The sequence below is a fragment of the Amborella trichopoda genome, chromosome 5, assembly GCF_054954075.1.
Source record: "Amborella trichopoda isolate Santa Cruz 75 chromosome 5, AtrichopodaSantaCruz75HAP2 v2.0, whole genome shotgun sequence".
Taxonomy (NCBI): Eukaryota; Viridiplantae; Streptophyta; class Magnoliopsida; order Amborellales; family Amborellaceae; genus Amborella; species Amborella trichopoda.
Genome location: NC_142340.1, coordinates 9,841,444 through 9,866,727, shown reverse-complemented (window position 1 = coordinate 9,866,727; position 25,284 = coordinate 9,841,444). Strand labels below are relative to the sequence as shown.

The 25,284-nt window shown below is 38.9% G+C and overlaps 1 protein-coding gene across 9 annotated transcripts in view; it reads right to left on the bottom strand.

Moving 5' to 3' along the window:
• LOC18443681 (tRNA synthetase beta subunit family protein) overlaps positions 1-25,284 on the bottom strand; it is a 51,556-nt gene that overhangs the window by 12,217 nt on the left and 14,055 nt on the right. For 4 of the 9 annotated variants that reach the window (XR_016055920.1, XR_016055921.1, XR_002282514.2 and 1 more), the window contains exons 9-16: positions 15,423-15,464; positions 14,939-15,015; positions 8,739-8,865; positions 8,459-8,626; positions 3,794-3,922; positions 3,543-3,653; positions 2,891-3,025; positions 158-232 (exon numbers count right to left, since the gene is read on the bottom strand). Coding sequence is in view for 3 of the 9 variants with exons in the window: in XM_006853863.4 (XP_006853925.1) it covers positions 158-232; positions 2,891-3,025; positions 3,543-3,653; positions 3,794-3,922; positions 8,459-8,626; positions 8,739-8,865; positions 14,939-15,015; positions 15,423-15,464 (864 nt within the window). In the remaining 6 variants the exon portion in view is untranslated. Of the gene's footprint in view, positions 1-157; positions 233-387; positions 551-2,890; positions 3,026-3,542; positions 3,654-3,793; positions 3,923-8,105; positions 8,163-8,458; positions 8,627-8,738; positions 8,866-14,938; positions 15,016-15,422; positions 15,465-25,284 lie in introns of those variants that run through there. The other 5 variants (XR_016055924.1, XR_016055922.1, XM_088867398.1 and 2 more) reach the window with 3 other exon arrangements.

Here is a 25,284-nt window from a genome sequence, read left to right as displayed (position 1 = left end):
TCATACATTCCAAGGTGAAAAAACATTAACTATCAAAGACAGAACTGAACAGTCAAAGTCACCAACCCATTGAAATTAAATAGCTGAACTAAGTTAAGAAGAGAAACACAATTGCATGATGGAATTGTACCACAATTAAGAACTTGGTATAGAATACCTTAATAGGCCTTGGATGATCTTTATTGTGACCCACTGTTTTCAAGATGCCAGGCATGAGACTTGTTCGAACAACCTGAGAAAGAAGTGATAATAGCAAGTGTATCATCTTCAGAAATAGCTCACAAGATCTAGAGAAGCACAATGAAATTCAGCAGTGCTGCATTTATAGAACTTCAATAGGCCCTTAACATAAATATCTAATAGAGGCATAAGAAAGTATTTCTTTACCTTTGGTTGGTAGCGTGCAGATGTCATGAAAGGAATTCAAGGAAATCTCGCCCATAATAGTGTTGTTCTTCGAGAAACAAGTTGAGATTCAAAGCATGGGATACAGTCATACAGTGGACAAGTGTCTATTGCTTATTATTAAAAGACTACGCCATAGTGACCCCTAATATGCAGTTGGCATAGAAATTTTGATTCTGTAAGTTAGCCCTTAAATGTATTATAGGCATTAACAAACAAGTCGAATAAAAATACCCTTGTACCACTAATAAGGTGCAACCCATGAAGAAAAGGACCTCAATGAAACTTGATCTGTTTCGTTCATTGAAAGCACGGAACCACCTTGACAATAACATGCTAGGCTAGTTTTTTGAGCTCAGAACTATGTCCATTCAACCCTTAAAATGATTAAATACAAAACAAACTTCCACAGATTGACAAGCATATCTCACATATTCTAAACTGTGAAATTCAAAGTGTAAGAAACAATATACAGTGAAATTTGGCAAATAATGTGCTTCATAAGCACAAATTTACATGACAATAATGCTCCAGGTTGCCAAAAGTTTGAAGAAAAACTTTGACATGCCACTGCATAAATAGTTTGAACAGTAATTCCCTTATAACAACATGGATTAATATGTTAATTACACAAGCTTTTCCTCTCAAGGGCTTCAAGGATGTAAATAGACAACCATGAAAATGTTACTTCCATTCCCTCAATGATGGATTAATAAAGATCCACAACTGATAAGTATATTTATTTCATAGTTGGTAAACGCACAGAGAACTAAATGAAAAAAGAAAAGGCGCAATTAAATAAAGCTTTCTACAAAAAAGCTTGCAAGACAAAGATGTTTATTTGGAAACAAATAACTACAAGACTCAAATCCAACAGCCATTGGTTCTACTAACTATGAACGGAATTGAGCCAATAAGTGTTTGTAAGCTATTTCTATAGTATTGAAACTGCAGTAACCCATCATAATTTGTTTTGGGTGAAAATTTCCAAACACCCTTAGTGCGTTTTTATTTTAGTAAAAAGGTACATGCATAAGAAACAGCAACTCCGTACAGCCCTTTTGTTTATAATGAAGTAAAAGGAACCAAATGTCCCTAAAGGAACATAGTGGTGTGGAGCGCATGAGTAACCAGAGAGATAATCCTCAAGTAAACACAGTATTTTATGTATCAGGTTGAAGAGTAGGAATGCTACACAAGCACAAGATTTCTTAAGGATCATGTTTCTTAATTGCAAGATGCACCCACCAACAAGGCGTCTGTAAAAGGTTATTACAGAAGTGCATGCTCATGAGATTCTCTAACTTATAAGGCACCAATGGAAGTCCCCATCCATATGAGATTTAAAAAATACAAACACGAGTATTATATTATATTTAGAAATTAAATCATCCATGGTTGGCACACTAACAAAGCTGAAGAGAAAAAATTAGAATATTCATAACTCCTCTCACAAGCAGCCATCAGCCTGATCACCCACAACAATTTTTTTATAAAAATATGGAATACATAGATGAAGTGAATAGAACCCAAACAAATAAGAGTCATATGATTTCCTATGAAACCTAAATGGGAATGCCAGACAGTAATACTGATACTAATAACCGCCTGTGACTCATGATGCAATCTGCGAGAAAAAGATGCCACTAATGCTGAAATTGGAAGATCGAAAATGGTGATGATTTTGCAGTTGCAATAGGAAAGCATAAGAGAATCATATGCTCATCATCAGGTAGAGTCCTCAAAATTACGCAGAAGCAGTACTAATAATCCTATAGAAAATATGGAAGCCCTAAAAGGGGAGGAGCATCCATATGGCAGGAACTGACAATGCAGAATTGGTGAAAAAGAATGCCATGTTCTCTTTGGTGCCAAGGTTGCTAATGCAGTGCCTCCAATCTTGTGGTCCTTAGAAACGCTCAAGCTAAATGACAACAGACAAGTGGGGGAGCAGTGGGAGGGGAAGGGAGGAGGAGAAGGAGGTGGTCTACATAAGAAATTGGCACTTGTGGCATGGCAGAAGGCCTGAAATAGAAAGCCCGAAAAAGCAGTTATGCTAAGAGCAAATAGGTGACAGTGCTCATGGCATGGGTGAAGGTCATTTCAGCTAGGGGTAATGCAAGATTTAATCTCACACGATTCTTTTCTCGTAGGGGCCTGCCTTACCTCTTCCGCTTGGGCTTCTGCGCCGTTGCGAAGCCTTATGTTCCCATTCTAGCAGCTGGTTTTGTGTTTTTTGGAACCTCTGGGACTTGTGTCATGTGACCAATTGGGTCACCACTTTTTGTAAATTCTACTATTATGTGTAATGCAATTATAGAGAACTTATCTCCCAAAAAAAAAAAGAGAAGTTACCCTTTTCTCTCTTGTCCATTTTTTTGGTGTCATCACCTTATGAGACAAGAACGGAAAACGAAATTCACAAATTCAATTGCGAAGTCGGGCATGTAGAATAAAATGCAGATGTTCTGACAAGAAAGCAAACCTCAAAATCTGAAGAACGAGGATTTCCAATGACAACTGCCATTTTTGAATCATCCTTACGGTTCAACATCAAGAAGTTTTCTTTGTGAGAACATAAAATCCATGTTAGCACCTCTGAAAATCCAGCCATTGCAACCTAAAAGAGAAAATTGAAGCAGATCTTGCATCAGTAGAATGCCCTATTTGTTGTATGTATCACAAGGATCAACTTAGCCTTTTCAAATTGCATAATGATGGCTTAAATTCCTACATAATATGAATTTAGTATGTATGACTAGGAATGCACAATCCACATTATGTAACTAATAGGATTCATTGAAAAGAACAATACTGCAACAAAAACATCTGACAGGAACAGTGAATATGACATCTGAACCTAACTAACAACTATATGGATATATGTGTGTGTGAAGGGAAGGGAGGGGGGGAGAGAGAGAGAGAGAGAGAGAGCAAGAGGAGAGAGAGAGAGAGAGAGCAAGAGGAGAGAGAGAGAGAGCAAGAGGAGAGAGAGAGACACTTTGACAGATCAATAGAAAGATAAAAATAGACCAAATGCACTGTCCAGTATGGAAACACATAAATAAAATAAAACAAAAGAAAATAAACAAACCTAAAAATAGTTTCATAGGAACATACACACTAGTCTTCATTACCTCCAATCTTAAGAGATCAGTGACCTGATTCAACGGTTGCTGCTGCCCTAGGGTCAATGAGGTTGGCTTCGTTTTTGGGATTTTGTTGTACCCATAAGCAATTGCAACATCCTATCATATTAATAATACATCATTTTCAAGTAAGCATCAAACAAACCGGAGACCAGAATACAAGATCCCAATATGAATTGCAAGACCTATGAAACATAGATTAGCCAAAGAACGAACATAATCAGGATGCTATCTCATACCTCCATCACATCACAAGCGTGAAGAATATCACTTCGGGTTGGTGGTACAGACAAATGGATAACCCAAGACCCATCATTTGATTTTGATTTATCAGATTGCAGTTGCATTCTGTTCAGTAGACCTACAACCTAGGAGAAAGAGATACATTATAAAGGCATGAAAAAGCTGCTTCGTGAACATACATTACGGCCTTCTTTTAATGTTATATACATATATATTCTTTTTGCCCATAGTAAGATTTCATCAATCAGAAGGACAAAGTAAAGCGGGGAGGAAGGTTAACACTTATTAAAGCAAATATCCATGTTTACCAAATGTCCATTTTTCACGTGCCGGCTGCGGTGAGCGCTCGGATTAAACAACTTCTCAGTAGATTCTTCTGGTCTGGTGAAGGGGTAATAAAAAATTCCATCTTCTCTCTCGGGACAAATTGTGCCTTCCCAGAAGATAAGGCGGTCTTGGTATCAGAATCTTGAAAAACATAACCTTGCTTTACTTGGTAAGTGGTGGTGGCGTCTTGCCACCCGAAGGGACCACCTGTGGATCGAAATCATCAGACAAGAATATTGCATCCCCTCTATGCCTTGGGTCCCCGAGGTGAGAATTTGCAATCGATCATCTGGCTTCTGGAGATCTTTTTGTTCATCTTACCAGTTTTGCATTCATTTACATTTGAGGACAGGCAACCGAGTCCGGTTTTGGCTTGATCTCTGGTTAGGACAAGAAACTCTTAGGGATTGTTACCCAACCCTCTTTTTGTTAGCCTGCTATTCTGATGCTACAGTTACTGATGAGATGACCACCACGGGACATTCTCGCTTCTGGAATCGAAATTTTAGGTAGTTCCTCAATGACCTTGATACTCTTTATTTTTGGAACTCTCATCAACCCTACACATCTGTTTCCTTGCCCCTCAGGGAGATGATCGGCTTATCTGGACCTCAAATGCCTCAAGACTTGTCACTATTTCGTCCTTTTAACTTAAACTCACCCAATTGCCAACATTTCCCCCACTCACCCCCATCAGTAACTGCCTTAGCCTGGTCCTCTTTTACCCCTCCAAAGATTAAGATCTTCATGTGGATTGCCCTCTCTCAGAGGGTTCTCACTGTCGACCTGTTACGAAGACACGGCATTCCTATACCTAATCGTTGTGCTCTTTGTATGGAGGACGAGGAAACCTTCGCGCACCTATTTTTGCACTGCCCCTTATGCCTTTAGTATTTGGGGTAAATTACTCGACCTCTTCAATGTGGAGTGGGTTTTACCTGCCTCCATTGCCCTCATCTTTACTTCAGTGCAACCTTATCCCTGGTCCAAGCCTAGGATTCTAATGTGGAAATCAGCGGTGGCAGCCACTATTCGAGCTATTTGGATTGAGCATAAATATAGAATTTTCCAAGGAGAGCTCTCCCCCTGATACGATACTATTACCAAGCTCAAATCCTCCATTGTGTTTTGGGCAGCCAATCACAAAAGCTTCAAAGGAATCCCCCTGTCATCCTTTTTCCTGGATTGGACTTCAATCTTATGGCATACCAGGCAGCGTCCATCTCGGTTGTCTTTTTGGGACCTCCTGAGCCAGGGAACTTCAAACTAAATTTTGACAGTTGTTTGCTCGAAAACCCAAGCCCTACTGGAATTGAACCACCTAGGCTCTACCATAGTATCCTTATGCAAATTTATAGGTCACTCATATTCTATGGAGGTGGAGGCAATTGCGCTTCTTGAAAGGATCAAGCTACTTCTTCCCTTCCACTCTGAGTGCTTTAGTATTGAAGGAGATTCCAATAATGTAAACACTTGGACGTCAAAATTCTCTACCCCACCATGGACCATCGCTCATATTTTTTATGAGATTCACCATCTTTGCAGGGATATGCGCGTCTCGTGGAGGCATATTTGGAGGGAAGGAAATCTAGCAGCAGACACATCTGCTAAGGCAGGAGTAGCACAAGTTCATCCTTAATTTTTGGGGATCAACATCTTTTTTCTGGTTGCTTTGTCTCGTTCATTGTAACTATTAAAAAGATGGCTTTTTTATTCTACTCTCTCTCGTCCCCCCTTTTCATAAGGGTTCTGTACTCTATGCTTTCTGCCTGTGGTTAGCCTCTTCTCTCTCATCCCCCTTTTCATAAGGGTTTTGTGCTTAGTGCTTTCCTCTGTGGTTAGCTTCTTCTCTCTCAAACTCTGTAATCTCTTACTACTATAATTACACGTCAACAGTATCCAAAAAAAAAAAACACTTACTCATCAATATCATTGAAATATAAAGATGGTTACCAGGAATGGTATATCCCACAGAGACGAGTTACCAATCAATTCTTGAACTCAACCGTTTGTCACATACATCCTTAATGCACCCTTTATGTTTTCTATAAAAGTCTTCCCCTCAACTCCCTCAGGGGGTGTGCATAGAAGTTCTTTTTACTTCTCTCTTATTACTATAATTAAACGTCAACATTATAATAAGAAAAACACTTTTCATCAATATCATTTAAATATAAAGATGGTTACCAAGAATGGTATATCCCACGGAGACGAGTTACCAATCAATTCTTGAACTCAACCATCTGTCACATACATCCTTAATGCACCCTTTATGTTTTCTATAAAAGTCTTCCCCTCAACTCCCTCAGGGGGTGCGCATAGAAGTTCTCTTTACTTCTCTCTTATTACTATAATTAAACGTCAACATTATAATAAGAAAAACACTTTTCATCAATATCATTTAAATATAAAGATGGTTACCAGGAATGGTATATCCCACTGAGACGAGTTACCAATCAATTCTTGAACTCAACCATCTGTCACATATATCCATAATGCACCCTTTCTGTTTTCTATAGAAGTCCTCCCCTCAGCTCCCTCAGGGGGTGTGCATAGAAGTTTTCTTTACTTCGGAGAGGCCCTCCAATTTCTCATTCATAGTTTTTTACTAGATCCTGTATAATTCGAAATGAAAAAGAATTACCCAAAGTCACCACTGATTTCTCTCGCTAAGAAAAGCCCCACCCTTCCACATTAGCATGCACGTAGGTTCTTCTTCCACACTCCTCCCACCCAGTTCCTTCACCAACTGCACAGCCTCTTCTCAAGGATGCCAGTCATCATCATCATCATGATTCAAGCCTTATCCCAATTATTTGGCGTCGGCTATACAGATCCGGTTCCGCCATTTTTCTCTATCACAGGCCATAGGTTCAGGATTCATAAAAAGATGTGGCAAAGTTTCATGCTGCCTACCTCACACAGGACCCTATCAATAAATAACTAAAGTTCACAGACTCTGCATTTGGCACTTAAAACCAATTTCCAACATTATTGTGTTTCACAATGACTTGTGGACTGCCAGGTTCATCAAATATTCCACAGTAAATGCCCCTTTTGCATGCTGAAAGTGAAGTTTCCGATCCTTGTCATGAAAGAAAATGAATGACTTCTACATGTTTGTGCATTCTCTTTTCTGCTTCTCTGCCAACAATTAGCACCAGGAAAGACTCATCAGCTTTGGGAACCAGTTCTTTATATTCTCAAAGATTCAGGAGAGGGGTGCTACTAATGCAGATGCACCCTGTTCTCCTGAAAAGAGAATCCAAGAACCTCCCTAGCTTTGTCCAAGGGCTCCAACCCACCCTGAACTTGGAAGGAGTCCAATTTGAGCTTGTGAATTTGAAGGGAGTCAGAAGAGGCGGCAGAGTTGCTGGCTAGACAGGGAATGAACTGAACTGCTTTAATGGTCGCAATAGCCCAGACTTAAGCTGACCATCCTTTCCTCGATTTCGTTTTGATTGTTTGTCAAAGAGATACACATGTACAGTTCCACACAATTAAAGAAATTAAGTCGCCAACCGAAAAGAAAATGCTCACTCTAGCTACCTCTATCTTTGCTCCTACCTTTTCTATTGAACTTAGAAATGTCCAGATGACCAACACAACCCATTCTCCGTCCCTCTTCTCCACTCCTCACCATCCAAAAAAGATGTATCCTTCGACTCCTATATCATTGCCCACACATCCCTATTTCATTAAGTCCCACCTCACAAGAAGCTCCTTGGAAGACCCATCGCAAAACGTCATTATCAGAAATCTTACCATCTTCAATCATGAAACAATTAGTTAAAAAAATTTCTGTATGTGACCAACTTACGAGAAAAAACAACCATTCAGTTCATTCCACTCCACGCATACATCCATTTAACATTTTTTTAAATTTTATTTAACATCGTAACCGTCTCATAAGGAACTTTAACAGGTGACAAATTGCATCTATAACATTAATATATTGCATTATAGATTTTTATTATGGTCCAGCCCCACCTGTATTCATGCGTACTCTGCAAAATCATTCCATCTGAAAGTACAGGCCTAGACCAATGCAGAACAAGTAGAAAATTAAAGTGCATGACAACTACAGATAGGTAACTTGTATCCAATTGCAATCATTCCAAGAAATTTTTCGAATATCAATCACGTTAAGACAAAACGGATATAGATCTAACAAACTCAGATGCAGATTAATTGGTCAGGTAGAAAAGCCACGAAAGAGTCTATCCTATGAACTGCACAAGTATTGTTGCAAGCAGTTAATGAACCATCATTACCCTGGGGCGGGTGTGGGGAGAAGAGAGAGAGAAACATAGTATAAAAACCATGGCAATTACCTCATTTGCTTCCAGTGAAACACCAATTGAGCTAGTGATATAAGAAAGGGGAACCTTCATTTCAAACACTGACAAATCAGGACACATGCTCGATTTTCCATCAGGACCCACCACCTCAACTGGTTCAACCTCAAATATTCGTTCACAGTACATTGAAAACATGGTTACCTTTGCCAAAACAAAAGAAAAATAACATACTAAGAAGGCATAAAACAACATCTAAAGAAAGTTCCTCAATGTGAAAAACAGTAGCACAGATTTCATACTATATCATGACTACCATTGTGTTTAAAACAATTTTGGCTTTCGTCAGGTCAGTTGCAGTGCACTCAATGAAGACATTCTTTGTTTTCAAACTAATAGCAGAATGTGCCCCATTAATGATAGGAGGTAAGGACAGCACCGTCCTGTAGAAAGCAAGGGTAAAGCCAAATTAAATAAAACACGTGATCAAAGATACATTTTCAGAAAGAGTACAAGCTAAATAGCCCTCAACAAAATTATTCCGCAAAAGGTTAAGTAAGAAGCTTGTTGCGAGCATTATGTCAAAGAAATTTCTTGCACATTCTAGGAACAAGTGACAACCATGATTTGAAGGAGCAAGTAGTAAAACAAGTATTATTTTTCATCTCAGCAACTCTATCATAAACTTGCAAAGTTAAAAGTTGAATGTCTACCAGATCCTAACATAGAAAAGAACTAGACAGTACTGCCAATGCATTGCATTAAAAAAAGAAAAGACAAGAAAAAAACAGAAAAAAAAAAGGCCAGCTTTGACAAAACAAACATTGATAGAGAGACACAGTAAAAATCTTCCTTTTGAATAAAATTGAATATAAATACAACCAAGACCCCAACTGAAGCACCATGGGCTAAGAGCACCCCCTCTACCCCAAGCACAACATTCTAAACCCAGGTTGGGAGGTTCCAATTTGGTTTCAATATTGGGTGAGTAGGAATATGAGAAGCTAGATGCTGCCCTTTTTTGATGGAGTCGCAAGACCCCTGGCATTCCATGCTAGAACCCTCATGATGGAAAGGGTTGGGGGAAAGCGGGGGCGGCACGCGCCTAGGTGAGTGCCTTCTGCTTGTGTCTCCCAAGAGGGAAGACCACTGAGTGGAAACCACCCACAGGAAGGATTCCTGCTTGTCATAGGTGATGTTTCAGGGACCTCTCTGTAACCTTCTCCATATTACTCTAGCATTGCTAATATTAGAGGCCAGACCATCATACTCAAATCCCATTGCCTTTAGCACAAGATTTATGTCGCCCTCCATTTTGTCTGATTCTGACTCAGACTGAGAAGACTCAGAGGCATCAAAAACCTTGCTGACTCCATTGTGCTTGAGGCATGAATTGAAGGGTAGGGAATCAGACTGTCCTCCTGGGGGGAAGGAGATGGAGAGTTTCCTCTGTGGTCTCAATGGAGTGAGCTTGGGAAGAACTACTCCAACAATGATGGGGAGAAGGAGGCTTTTGGAAGCACGAATTCAAGGGAAGGAGGAAGGAGGGAATGAAGATGGACAAGGGGGGGCGGGGAGATGATTGAGACTTAAAAGAGGAAGAGACGAAGAAATTGAGCGCAGGAATGAGGTGAGAAGGAGGCCAGAGGGGATATGAGATGGAAAGAGAATGGGAAGCATTAACTAAGACTCAGAGCAAGCTGGGATGACAAAGAAAGACACAAGATGGAGGCTTGAATTTAGAATATGGGAGATACAAAAGAATAGTGAAACCAATATAGAACTTTGGTAATGGTCTGAGTGAGAGAGGGAGATCGATTCTAGAATACGGGACATATAAAAGAATAGATATAGAACTTTGGTAATGGTCTGATGCGAGAGAAAAGGAGGGGGGGACATGAAAGAGGGAGATTGAGAAGAGGGAGAGAGAGAGAAGGGTGGGGTACAAGACAGAGAGAGAGAGAGAGGGGGGAGGCATGTGGAGAGCGAAAGGGATAACATGGGGTTGAGGAGGCTCTTCATATGGGCCTTCAAGTCTTCTAAAATCACTCGTGGAAGATAGATGGTTGAGGGAATAATGGATTGGACTCCAGTTGATGACATGTGCAACGCATCCTCCTAGAGACCTAGTGTTCCAGTAACAAAGAGGGGGTTGAGAGTGAGAAGATTTGGGCTAATTCCCACATTTAGATAGGCCTCAAAAGCTTCGTCAGTCAACTTAATTGCATATTAACTAGTTGATTTAGAGAGAGAGAGAAAGAGGGTAAGGAAAAGAGAGAATAAGAAGGAACAGGGGCACATATTTTTGGTTCCATAGGGATCTGGATTTTGATCAAGGAGCAAATGGATGGGAGGATCCATGCTTCATAGGGGCAAGTGATGGGAAGCATGTGAGCTTTTTGCTCCACAAGTGGCTGATAAGAGGGGGAGTGAGAGAGAGAGAGGGGGGAGGGAAGAAAGTATCATGGATTAATCAGGGATAATCACAGGAGAACCTTTAAAGGAATGGACCAGATCTTCTCTAATCTGCATCACAGGGAAAAAGAGGGGGCAGGGGAGGGGGGGGCGCAAGGTAAATGCGTGGGTGTTAACAATATGCCTCTTAAATCAAGGGTGATGGACAGTTAAGATATCGAGAGGGATTGTCTTGGGGATAGAAGAGATTGTCCAGGGTAAGACAAGGGGAACAAGAGGGTAGCTATGATGGTTCCCTGTAGGGAATAGCTGGAGCTTGGTGCCACATGTTGATAGAGAGAAGAGGGCTGACACCAACTTCTGAGATAATTGGCAGTGTCAAAATTTCTTGTAGGGATTTCAGTGTTTCAAAACCGCTAGGCAGTCCTAAGCGGATTGGGGGGTCCAGGCCGCCCAGCGCCTAGGCGGGCGCCCAAAACCTGGACGGCCCAATTGAATACAAATAAGGATTCTGCAGTTATTTGAGTATCAAACTATCAGTTATATTCAAATTATACTACATATTAGCATTTAGCACACATTCCATAAGCATAACCATAATCCATAAGTCTGTTCATACTCCATAATCCATATCCAAGTAAAACTTAAATTATTCCAACCAACCAAATTATAAAACTATGAAAGTAATAATTGAAGACTCAAAAGAATCATCAATAGTTCAAATGTTCAATACTTCAATCAAAGTTCAAACTTCAAAGTAACAAATTTTAATAATTATTCAACAATCAACATTCATTCATCATCATTAGGATCTGGGTCATAGCCATATTTCCAACCGGGATCACCACTCCTATTAGATCTCGAAGAAGACATCTCAAAAATAATGCAAATTACTAAAGCAATAAAAAAAATTACTTTCTTTGAGTTTGATTGCTCAATCTTCAAACTTCCACCTCAAAGATGTTTCTAAATACTCAAATCTTCTAAAACCCCTACTAACTTTGCAAAACATCAAAAAGTAAATATAATACCAATGGGTGATGTTTTGATCAATTTTGGTTAACTTTGACTAACCCTTAGGTATTAAAAAATTCGCCATAAGCTAGTTTTTTGGTGGTTTTCTCTCTCTAAATTTAACTCAAACAAGGTTTAGGTTTAAAAAAAAAATGATGTAAGAAGCCCTCACGAATTTTTTTTTCCGCCCCTGAGCGGCGCCCCAGGGTTGGGCGCTAGGCGAGTTCCGTATCGCCAAGGCGGCCGGCCAGGAATTGACCGCCTAGATTGGCCACCTAGGCTTGGGGGATGCGCCCAGGCCTTTCGGACCGCCTAGGCCTGATTCCGCTTTTTGAATCACTAAGGGATTTCTTATAGGTGAGTTGTCGCCTTCCAAGCTGGGGGGTCTCTGTACCATGGGCTTCGAAGATTATGGTCACCCACTCCCATGACGCTTTCTTGTAGGGATTTTCTTATAGGTGAGTTGTCGCCTTCCAAGATGGGGGGTCTCCGTACCATGGGCTTTAAAGAACATGGTCACTCACTCCCATGACGATGCAAGAGAGAAAATGGCACTGCTGGAAGCAAGGTCGGTGTCTCCAATCAGCATTCGAGGATAAGTTCTAGGAGCAGGGCACACCATCTGGCAGGATGATAAGGCACCTGTGATGTCCCAAGAATAAAGTCTTTCCTAAATGTTGGATTTTGAGATGGTTGAATAAATATTGGGGATTGGAGCGGCTAAGGCTTTGGATGCGATTGGGCAAATGTGATTTACGTGGAGTAGGGTTAGGACAATAGATTGGGATTGCCCAATGCCTCAAGAAGGATGGTTGAGATGAAGGGAGCTCGCTCTGAGTGAGATGACAAATGTATCAACACTCAGGTCTGTAAATTCTGCATTCAAAAGGTCACCATCATTTGAATTTAAGTATTGCACCAAGTAGACATTTTGCAGCAAACATGGACTCCGAGATTCAAGTTGCTTTCTCTCATTAGCTCATTTCTTATTGGGCCCCAACTTGTTGCCATATAAATGGTACGAGCTTAGAATTTCTCTGTTTGTTAGGGTTTCAATACTGCTTCTAACCGACTACCATCAATCATGATCCACTCTATGGTTAAGATCAGCTTCAGAGTCTTGAGGGGAGAACTTGGGCTATTTATGCATTTGTCAAGGATAGCTAGGGCTAGGAAGAAGACTAAGATGGTTGGAGACTTCGAGTGACCACTATAGTACTGACCATGGTGTGGGATGTCTGAAGTTAGAGCAATACAAATCAAGGTGGGATAGTACTCGGAATGGCATGTGGATCAATGGTTTGAACTATAGTTACCAGGATCTGATCAAGATCATGACTACCAAGAACTCCCTGTATAAGGGATCGTGGTCCATAGAACTTGAAATTTAAGGATCTCGATCCCAAATATTCGGGGAGCTCAATGAAAACTTCAATCAAAACTTAATAGGGATTGAATGATAAAACTATATAGGACCAAACTCCATCTATTTAAAAATTGAGGCCCCTAAGAGCACTTAACTAATATGGCAGTATATTATACACTATATTATACAATACTACCATACAATATTAAATTGCAATATTATACTACAATGCTATGCTTATATATTATATTGTATACTACCATACTTTACCACACTGCTAGATCCTACTACTATACTATACTACAATACTATGCTACTATACTATAGTATATTGATATACTATAACGCAATGCTAGGGATTCTGCGTCACTTGTAAGGGAAGGATCAAGATTCCAAGTTTAATTGGAGGAGCAAGATTTCCTTCCATGGGACACAATAGAGAGATTCCAAAGCAGAATCAACCCCTTGGTTCGAAATCCCAATAATCATGGTTTGGACCAATATTTGCAGCACTCCTAATGGTTTTGCACCACTCCCAGTTTTAGAGATCCAAATGACTTCCAATCCATTGAAACACAACCTCTGCATGCATTTATCCATCTCTTTTAAAACCTCTTAATGGCATGTGCGCATTGGAATTCCATTGACCATAACCTAGATCCTACGAATTTTCAAAGCTTAGAAAGACATAGAACAAGGATTTAGTTTGAGCGAAGCTCCCTTGATATCCAGCTTGGTATTCATGAGAGCTTGCTAAGCCTGAGGTTGAGATGAGAATGAGAATAGCCATTTCCCCTTCATCAAAAAACAAAAAATTAGCCATTTTCCCCCTTCGCTAATTCTGCAACTCACCATGGAAGATTTCCATTCAGCTCAAACTCATGCAGTAGTGACACTTTAAGTAGAGAACTCCTTTCCTCTCTAATCTTGTCTTAAAAGGGTGATTGACAAACTCCTAATAGCGCTCTTTAGGCGTTGGTTTGGTGTGGGGTGGGCAAAAAGGTTATGTGGTTAAGGGATCATGAGATTGCGGGGAGGAGATCAGGATTAAGAGAATTTTGGGGATGTTTAGACTGACGATTTGAGAAAATGAGGTTTTAGACACTTGGGATTTTGAAAAATACCTAAGTTGAACTGACTAACTAGATTATGGGGGGAAGCTTTTGTGTCCCAGACGAGGAAGAGGGTTCGGGCTTATACACATCAATTTTGTTGGAACGGTTAAGGCTATCAAGTGTTTTAGAAGGTTAAGGATGGAGAAATTGACAGTAGAAGTCATACAGATTTGGGAGGTTAGGTTAGGGCACAGGGATGGGATAGAGTAAGGAATTGGCCCCTTGGCTTAGGTGGGCATGGTGGCGGAGCCATGATGTCAAGGGTTCCATTCCTACCCGTTAACATGTCAACTAAAGATGTAGAGTAATTGCTGATGGGAGATTGCAATTCTAAGAGGTTTCGGTGGGAGAGAGGCCATTCAAGGAAGGAATAGTTACCAAACTAGACACTAGTGTGGGGAAGGCTGGAAGAGCCTATGATTTGGGACGGACTTCAATTAAGGATTCCCATCGAGAGATTTTAGCTCTCTACACTCACAATCTATGTGCTCATTGTAGCTCACGCACTCTCCTTTTTGAAGTAGATAATAAAAAATGATCAATAAATATCTTAAACTATGGACAAGCAAATAAGGTTTTATCAATACCTTAGGAAACACAACATACCTGTTCGCATCATATATGATAGGATATACAGGGGAACTCTCAATTATATGTAGAAACTTCTTCAGTTTCATATCCGACTGCCAAGAAATATAAAAAACAGTACATTAGAGACCAGGAAACTATAAAACTCAAAGGAGACGGTAAAAAAAGACCATGAGTAAGCAATCACCTAATGCTTTTAAGACAACCATGGAACTAACCCGAAACTAATTTAGCTACTTCCCAAAAATTTGCATGAGGCTCAAGATCACATGGTTAAGCATCAAACCTTGGACTCAAATGTACAAGGTTCATTCACATTCAGCTACTTTAATATACACTTAACCTAAAAGAAGGAAATACGACAACAACAAGACTAACAACAATAATAATAAACAAGAGACAAAGATAAACTTTGCCGGCACCAATTACAGATTCAATGCACAGGACAAAAGTGCAAGAATGCCCTGTTTAATCAACATAGTAAATCTTATACCATACTTACCTTGTAAAAGTCCATGAGTTCATCTGCTCTGAAATTCTTCACCTGAAAGTAAGCAATATCCATTAATGGTGTCAAACTTTGGGATCTCTTTTAGGACATATCAAAATATACTTATGGAATCATTATACAAATGCTTTTCAAAGAAACAAAAAGAATGAATGATCAGCAATTCTTTCCTACCTACCCAGAGAAGGGTCTTCTTTTTATGAGAATCAACGCATAAAACACAGAAAAACAAATCAAGATTACAACTCAGACCATGGCCCAGTATCATCTGTTATAATTTTTTTAAAAAAAAGAAAAGCAAAAAAAAAAAAAGTAAATTTCCTTTTCTTGACTTGCAAACCCTCTTCCAGCTCACTAAATGTATTCTTTGGTTTCCAAATGAGCCATTCCATATAGAATTTATCACAAATTTAAGTCGATGTAAATGGTTAGCAAAGCGATTTGGAATGGAGGAAAGGAACATAGCATATACTGGCAAATTAGATAAAGTGAACTTTATCAGTTCTATCCTATGACCATATCAATGTTACCCTTTCGCCCACGGACAAGTATTTGACCTCCCATAAATCTAACTTTCTGTCAAATCTCTCAATAATTCCATCCCAAATGGCTTTTAGGGCTTGACGGGGAAAAAAGGTAAACCAACATATTTATTGGGGATTATCACTCTTCCTCGTCCAATGCATCTCACAAATTCTCATAGCAGCAACATTTATAAAATTGCCAATTAGTTTGGTGTTGTTAATAACGACCTGAAGTCTAGAAATGGCCTTAAAACATCTTAAAACAACCACAAACTATTTGGCTGTTTAGTCTCTGAATCACAGAATTAGAAGGTGTCATCTGCATACTGCAGATGTGAATAGTTATTCCTCCTTGGGTTGCTTTAAATCCAGTCATTAAATGAGCATCATAGGCTTCTGCTAACATTAAATGCATTGCCAACAATAGGGAACAAAAGGGGGATACAGGATTACCTTGTATGCTACCGTTGGAGCTTGAAAGCAGCCCCTTTGGGCTTCCATATGCTAAGACTCAAAATTGTGTTGAGGATAGACACCCATAGATTTAACTCCTCTACCTCGAACCAAAACCATCAAGTCATTGCCCGATATCGAAAGACCCAATCTATGTGAGCATAGGGTTTCTTTAGATCCACTTTGCATATTATTTGTAGTTTCTTATCTCACTAAGTTACAACTTAAAGTAAAACTTAAGATGCTGTAAGTAAAACTTAAGATGCTGTAAGTCACAAGTACCTTATCAGTATACCATTAATTTTAGAGAGCGAGAGTGTGAGCGAGAGAATACTATAAGTTGTATGTAGTATCTTAAGTTGGCTCTAGAGATGCTATAATCCCAATCTATGCGATCATACCATAAGTATATGTTTCTTCATTTGGCCAATAAACGGGATACCTCCTACCTTTGTGCATCACATGCACCATAGCACCTCTACAAACAAATAAAATGGATCACATGTCTACAGGCCCCAACAACTCCATAATACATGATCAATGGCCTCAATAAGTGTCTAAAAAGTCAGACTCGCACGCTGACTCACCAAGGGCTCGAAACCATGAACCCAGGTCTGATTAACGCGAGGTCAAGTAGAACCAGGCAATCTTACATATATGAAGTGTAGAAACTACAAAAAACCCAAGCCTCATGTGATCTTAGGGTATTGTCACCCAGAATCACATGCCTGACAATTTTATAACACTGGCTTCACTCAAACTCAATGTGAAATCTTTGTTTGGTTTCCTACTCCTTCACTACTTAGAATCACAATTTTTTACCAAAAGGATGAGACTACTAGGGACTCATCTAAGTCAACTCGCATTAAATATTTACCACGTTCACTGTTAGGAAGTGATGTGTAGGAGAGTGCAAGAGAATAATTTTATAACTGTAAGTGCATGTAGATGTAATGCATTGTATTTGTCAAGGTATTAATGCAATCTCATGCCCTAAGGCTGTAATATATACAGTGAAATTAATAGATCGTCCCACCAATCTGAAAAAGGTTGGAACAACTCTCTCTCTCTCTCTCTCTCTCTCTCTCTCTCTCTCTCTCGCTCTCTCTCTCTCTCTCTCTCTCTCTCTCTAGGTTTTTAATGAATATCATGCCCTAAAGCTATAATATTTTAAATGGAATTAATAGATCGTCCCACCAATCTAAAAAGGGCGTGGAACAATGAGCAGCTTATCTCTCTCTCTCCAAAATATAATCTCATTTTTCACATGGTATCAAAACAAGGATAAAAGATATTCTCAGCATAATCAGGGGACCCATATGTTGGGTTTTATGGCCTACAAAGGCCTAAAGAGCTTGTAAAAATGATGTGTATAGTGAAATATGCACTTTAATGCGAGTGTGTGTGATGACTGACCAAAAGTTGGGTGGTTAATGCCCCTAGTTCTGTCCAAAAACCCTTGGCCCTGGGCATGTGGCACTACTGAGAAGGGTTTGCATAAGGTCATCCCTTGTTGAGGTCGGAGAGATACCCAGCGGTCATGTTTGTATGCCAGAAGAACTGTGTGGTGGTCTCCTGTGCAGGGTTGTAGACCTAGGAGAGCAAGGTCAAATCCTCAACAAACTTCCACAAGGCATGTACATAGGACAATTGTATGGGAAGCAGCCCTTTAGAAGGACCTGTGTACATATGCATTGAGAGAGCCTCCTTTGCACTTTGGTGAAAAATGCTTGATTTGCTCTTAAAGGGGGGAATTGAAATCCACATTCCAAGATTATGGTCCCATTGTTTATCATCCAACTTTGACAAGCCAATCATGAGCCCCTGTAAAGAGACTGTGGGTCAAGAGACATTGTTGGATTGGATAAGAAAACAGTAATGGATCATAGTTTTTTAGGCGAGTTGAGTGCCCTTAGTGTCGCTTATTTTGACCCATTGGTATCAGTCCACTCCTAGTATATATTTTTTTGGTATTATAAATGGTTTTTATTTTAAATATTTTTTTAGAATTTTATAATATTATTTTCTGCTGTAGATTTTCATAAAAGGGTATTTCTGAAATTTCATAACTTTAAATAACACATGTGGGACCACGTGCACCCTAGCGGCCACGCCCTATTTTTGTAAAGCATAATAGTAGCACACCATTATTTGTGGAACAAGGGGGATACGCCCTCTATTAATAGTTTACATTTTTTAAAATATTTTAAATAGATGGCATGCAACACACGACTATTTTAGTAAAATAGTGGCACGCCACTTTTAAACCCCCCTTCTTGGTAAAATAGGGCACGCCCCATTATTTGTTTGAAATTTAAAGTTGCTAAATCTAAAATGGGAAATCTAATGAGATATGGTTTCCCAATATTGTAAGAAATCTAAATAATATTTATATAGGAAATATATAAGTTTGATTTCAAATTTAAAAAGTATAAAATTTAAATTTTATTGGATGTATTTTAAATAGGAGTGGATAGGGTCAAATTGTAAGGGGATAAGGTTCTTATTCTTTCCACCCAAAACCATGATAGCTGATTTTTGGGATGGATGACTCTTATTAAATCTCTCAATTTATCCTAAAAGATTTAGTCGTAAATTAGATAGGGCAAATCCTATTCAAACTAGGGGATAGGTTTTCTTCAAGATTTACTTCTATTTAAAGACCTAGTTTGGACCTATTTGAGATCTAAACAAAAAGATCTTTTCTCTCGCCCAAAGATCCTCTCTCTCTCACGCACTCTCTTCCCTTTCCTCCACGCACAAGAAAACAGAAAGCACTCTCTCTCTCATGTCTCTCTCTCTCTCTCTCTCTCTCCTATTTTCTTTTGGACATCACGCCAACCTCTCTCCATGCTAGAGAGTCGCATACTCTTTTCTCTCCTTCTGTCTTGTTTTATTTTAAGTAGTTTATTTTTAAAGGAAAAGAAGAGGAAATTAAAAACAGTTTTGTTGTATTTTTGAAAGAAGAGAAAAGACCACCTTACAGAGAGATCAACTTACTAGATCAGCCCTAATTTGTTCCCACAGGGTTTGTATAAATCCTAGTTTATTTTTAAGCTCTCTAAAACCCTAGATAAAGATTGCCTACAAATCTTCCCTATCTTAGACTATCCAGTAACACTTTAAGGATAAAAAGTGTGCATTGGTCAGGGAATCGGGTGTGGAGTGTACCAAGTCCTAGTTTGGTAACTTCAGGCATCTTCCAATAATTCTTACAATTAATTTTAATTTTTTTTTCTATTTTCTGTAAATTTCCACAAACTTGTAGTGTTAAAAAATGTAATAAGTTAGTCTAAAGTTCCAAGATAGTTTCTATTTCTCTTGGCAGTAAAAATAAAGGTCCTAGGTTGTATCTAGGGCACTGTTTTAATTTTCCAGCAACATATTGTGACCCATGTAAGTGGAATTCAAGTATTTGGAATAAAAGTAAAAGAAATTTTTTTTGAATTTAATACCTTTAGTTCCACATAGCCACACCTTTAACCAGAATCTCTCTTCTTCTTCTTTTCTTTTCCTTTTTTCACACTTAGCTAATCAACAACCTTTTGTTATAGTAGCTTCTTTGCGTGCAAATTGGGTAAGAGATCCTAAAAAAAGGTCTAGTTCCGAATATTGTGCATTTCTTAACAATCTTACCTGTTGTACTGAAGCTGAATATAGATCAGTGGACACTATTACAACGAAAATTGTGTGGATTCATCACCTTCTCACTTCACTTGGTCAAAATATCTAGAGTTCATTTCAGTGCTGTTAGATCCACTTTGCTTCGGCCGAAGAGGTTGAAGTCATCAGATTTTAGGCCTAGACCAAAGCGAAGCGAGGCCTGGTGTTGCCGCTTAGGTCAACTTCGAGTCGATTTGCCCAAGCTTCGGCTTTTTCGGTTGAAGAAAATAAATATTTAGGTAAAAATAGTTTTTCTTTATTATTTTATTTTTGAAGTTTATATTTTTATTTTTTCACTATTTTTATATATTTATATATAAATATCTAATCTATTTATATTAAATTAAAAAAAAAGTATGAAGTCTTCCCCGAATCGCCCGAAGCACCGAATGGCTTTGTTTTTCTCATCAAACCAAAGAAGACTTCGAAGTGAATCCGACACCATTGGTTCATTATTGTATTGTGAATGTGACAACCAAAGCGTAATACACATCTTTGAATCCAATGAGTCATGTAAAAACAAAACAATATATAGAAATAGATCAACAGCTTTTCGAGAAAAGTAGAAGACCATGACATTTAAGCCAAGTTTGTTGGTACTGAAAATCAGATTGTAGATAATGACTTAAAAAGTGAACCGCCCAACACCAAAGCGATCCAGAAGGCTCGGGCGCTTCACCTACCCTAGGCGGCAAAACTAGGCAAAGGCAATAGGACACCCGCCTAGGCGAGCGCCCAGGGCCTGCACCCCATCTAGAGGCGGAAATGCCCTTGTTGAGGGGCTTTTGTGGGTTTTTTTGAAAAAAAATTGTTTTTAAAGGTGTTTAGGTTCATTTGAAACTTAAACCCACCAAAGCCATTTTAGAGAGAGAAGCCTCAAAAAAAAAAAAAAAAAAAAACTAGTATTTGTTATTTTTTTTAGATCGAAGTGTTTCTCAAAGTTACGGGAAATGAATCCAAACATCACCCATTAAGATTATATTTAGTTTTGGAGTTTTTTTAAGCCTATTAGATTATGTTTTTGAAGATTTTACCACTAGAAAACATATTAGAGGTAGAAGTTTGGAGATTAAGCAATCAAAAGAAGTACAAAATTTTATTTCTTAGATTGCTTGTATTATTTTGAGATGTCTTCTTCAGGATCTAGTCGAAGTGGTGATCTGGATATAACATAAATGCTTTGGATAAAAATTGTATAAGATGCAATTGTTGTGAAAATGATACAAAAGAGGGTATAACTGGTTTAAGAAACATCTTGTTGGTATCAAAAAGGAGATTAACCAATACATGAGTTCAGTAAAACAGAAATAGGAACAAAATCCTTATTATTTAGATACATCTACTTCTGGTTCTGCTAGAAGAGATATCCGTGTTGGAAGTATGGTTATCACCCGGAACCAAACGATAATAAGGTGTAATTTTTGGGAAAAAGATACCAATGGGGGTATTAACCGATTCAAGAAACAACTTGCCGGTATTAAAGGGAATGTTGCTTTTTATAAAAAAGTTCTTGGAGCTATTAGGATGATATTAGACAATATTTGAATTTAGTAGAACAAGAAAAGGAAGAAAATGAGCCTTGTTCTATGAAAATATCTCCAGGTTCTTTTAGAAGTGGTGATCCGGGTTGGAAGTATGATCACAACCCGAATCCGAATGACAAAAATCGTATTAGGTATAATTATTGTGGAAAAGATACTAATGCGGGTATTTACTGGTTCAAGAAACACCTTACCAGTATTCAGGGGCATGTTGCCCTATGTAAAAATGTCCCTAAGGCTACCTGGGAGGAGATTATACAATATTTGAATTCAAGGAAGCACAAAAAGAAAGAAAAAGGTGAAGAGGCACTAAGTAAAGCAGCCAAGACTCCTAGGACCTCATCTGCACAGAGTAAGAGGGAGGTAAAAGAAGTGGAGGAAGAGACAGATTCAGAAGAAACAGAGGAGGACAATCGTTACGTTGAAGAGGGAGATGACTTTGATGATGATGGCATCGAATCTGATGCATATGATGAGGCTTACCCAACTCCTTCTGATGATGGTAATTATGACTAAAAAATGAAGATGCTTGACTCTTGGTGTTGACTATTGAGCTTTAGACTGTATATTTTCTTTTTCTTATTTTTTAGTTTCTAGTTTCTACTATCTAACTGTTGTGTGTATGCTTGTATGGTTCTAGCATTGTATGAAAATATGGATTATGGACTATCTAAATTCTCCTCATTCATGGAAATATAGATTATGGATTATGTGTTATATACTAGAGACATTTTCCTTTCTACTGGGTCGCGCAAGTTCTGGGGGCTCGCCTAGGCGCTGGATGGCCTAGACTACCTAAGTGCCACCCAGCATTTTTTGAAACACTGATTGCGGATGTCTTTACTAGGGCATTGATGAAGATCAAACATTAGTTTCTTCAGGCCAAGGTGTCCACAGATCAAACAAGTGGATTGACAAGGGTTGTTAGGAAGCCATGTCTCGCAATTTTGATGTGCAGGAGCAGTATGGGGCCAATGTTGTAATTTCATAATTGTAAGGGAGTCTAGTTGTAATGTATTCTGTTTGTAAAAGTATTAATGTAATAATATACCCTGATTATAATATATTATACCCTTAGGAAGTCATGTCTTGCAATTTTGATGTGCAGGAGTAGTATGGGGCCATTGTTGTAATTTCATAGTTGTAAAGGAGTCTAGCTATAATATATTCTGTTTGTAATAATATTTACCCTAATTATAATATATTATACCCTGATTATAATATACAAATGGGAAATGAATAGATCATCCCACCAATCTGAAAAGGGTATGAAACAACTTGGAACCTCTCTCTCTCTCTCTCTCTCTCTCTCAATCTCATTTTTCACATCCACAAAGTTGTAGAATCGCCTGATTCTCTTAAGGCTCATCACCAAGTTAACTCAAATTGTGCTCTGAACATTATCTGTGTGCTCCATTTATATCCTGACCAACTTTCACGCATATCCTTGGTCCTCAAATACACAGTTCCTGGTTTATGCTATCAGGAATGTTTTCATAAACCCCTAAGAACGATATAAGTGAGATAGGCTCCATACATTTAGATTTAGAACAATCTTCAATAGCCTATATCCAACCCTAGCTTTGAAGTTGCAAACACTGTAATTAAGGGTATAGATCATTTAATCGGAGTACTAAATTAGTTATTGGAAGCAAGAGCTAGAGTAGGAGCATGGGATCGTTGCTTGCTAGGAGTTTCCTAGTTAGGGAACCCCCATACAACAATATATAAAAATGGAGAAATACTAAAAAAGAAAGACTAAGCATATTTTTCAAACAATATTTAGATGCAAAATTAAAAATTAAAAATATATTTATTATATATACAAAAATTTATTCAAATAAAATTTGTGAATAATAACTCATTCTCATATATAAGTACCTAAACAGTAATATACAAAAGGGTTTGTTTACAAAGAGACCATTTATCTTTTGTACATGGAGGTCACAATCATTCTCACTCATTAAATGTCAAATTGGATGGCTTTGGTGAGTTACGAAGTCCAAGAATATTTTTTTGTAATTTTGTGTCTATTCAACGACACTCTTACAACCACCCATTTTGAAATTTAAGGAATAAAAATGATTGTGACCTCTAGGAACAAAAGTTAAATGGTCTCTTTGTAGATGATTCCTATTCAAAAATATGTATTTGATCTTTTTTAAAAGAAGTCAGTGTATATGTAAAATATAAATAAATTATAGAACACAAAACAAAAAATGTTGCAGCCCACAAATCGGGTGCTCTATACACAGATTCAAAGAGAAGGAACTACAGAAACCTACATTGTGAAAAAGGATGGGTATGACTATGACAAGAAAAGAAGGGGAAGACAGTGTGGTATCCAAAGTGAGATGCGGTGACCAAAATGCAGGTGAAGTCCTCAATTGCCGCAGTGGGCTGTTGATGACACTACCCAAGCCCAGTGGCCCCCCAGCCACCCCTTCTTTTGCTAGTGAATTGGCCACTTGATTGGCCTCCCACAAAATGTGGGTGAAGACCACTTGGAGATTGGCAACATCAGAAGAATATGTGGTCAAATAGGTGTTACAGTCTCCAGGGGCACGGTTGACACCCTAAGGCCCAAATGATACCATTTTTTCAATCCCTGTTCACTACCAAAGTGGAAAAGGCCCATTACTGCCATTTAGAGTCCTTAATGCCTGTGCAGCAGGTAAATATGGAGGGAGTGTTACCAAGATCGTCACTATAAATCTCTATGAATCCTGCTCATCCCGGATTTCAGAGGGAAAATACATCCACATTTATTTGAATGCATCAAGGCTTTGGCAAGCGACAGAGGTGAGATCTCGTGATGGGCGCAGGTTTGTGAGATATTGTCACCTTCCAGTTTGTGGTGAAATCAGCCAATGAGGCAGTTCAAAGTCCTTTGAAGTTTCTTTCCCAGATTATGATGGCTACCTTGATTTGGTCTTCAACGGCTTGGAAGGCAGTTTCCTTCCCATTGAAAGCCTAGCTATGCCTTTCATGCCACAGTCAATAGAGCAGCTGAGAAGAGCTATTGAATGGATTGAGGTATGGCCCAACACCATTTGAAGATTTGAAGCAAGGCAGCCCACAAGTGATCGGCGAGCACGTAGAGTAAGAAGAGAGGGTTGTTGGTCTCCTCCGCTTCCATACAAAGTAAGAAATGGTTGGCAACTTCGTATCCTCTTCTTTTTAGCAGGTCGACCCCGAGGGCTCCTTTGGACAATACCATCCAATTAAATGCTTGGACAATGAGTAGGATGGGGTAATCCATGCTTCATACATAAATGAAGGTACTTGGCATGGGAACTACCAAGGACTGGGAAAAGGAGGATACCGAAAAAATGCCAAAGTTTGTTGGGGACCATAGTGTGAATTGAAGTAACTCTAGGATATTATGTGTATCCTCGTCATCGAGAGCCCACATGAAGCAAGGGTTCCACACAATGATAGCCCCTTGGACCTCAAAGGTCTCTGTGACCCAGGCATTTGTATTGGTTGCTATTCATGTTAGTTTTGGCCACTACTCTGCCAAGCTTCTTTCACCCACCAATACCTCTTTCCAAAATCTCACCATATATCCCACCCTTACTCTGAAACGAATGTTTTGCATGAAGTTGGAGACGTTTAGGGAAATAATCTTCTAAAATCCCAGGCCCAACCCTTGGGAACTGTCCCAAGGGAACC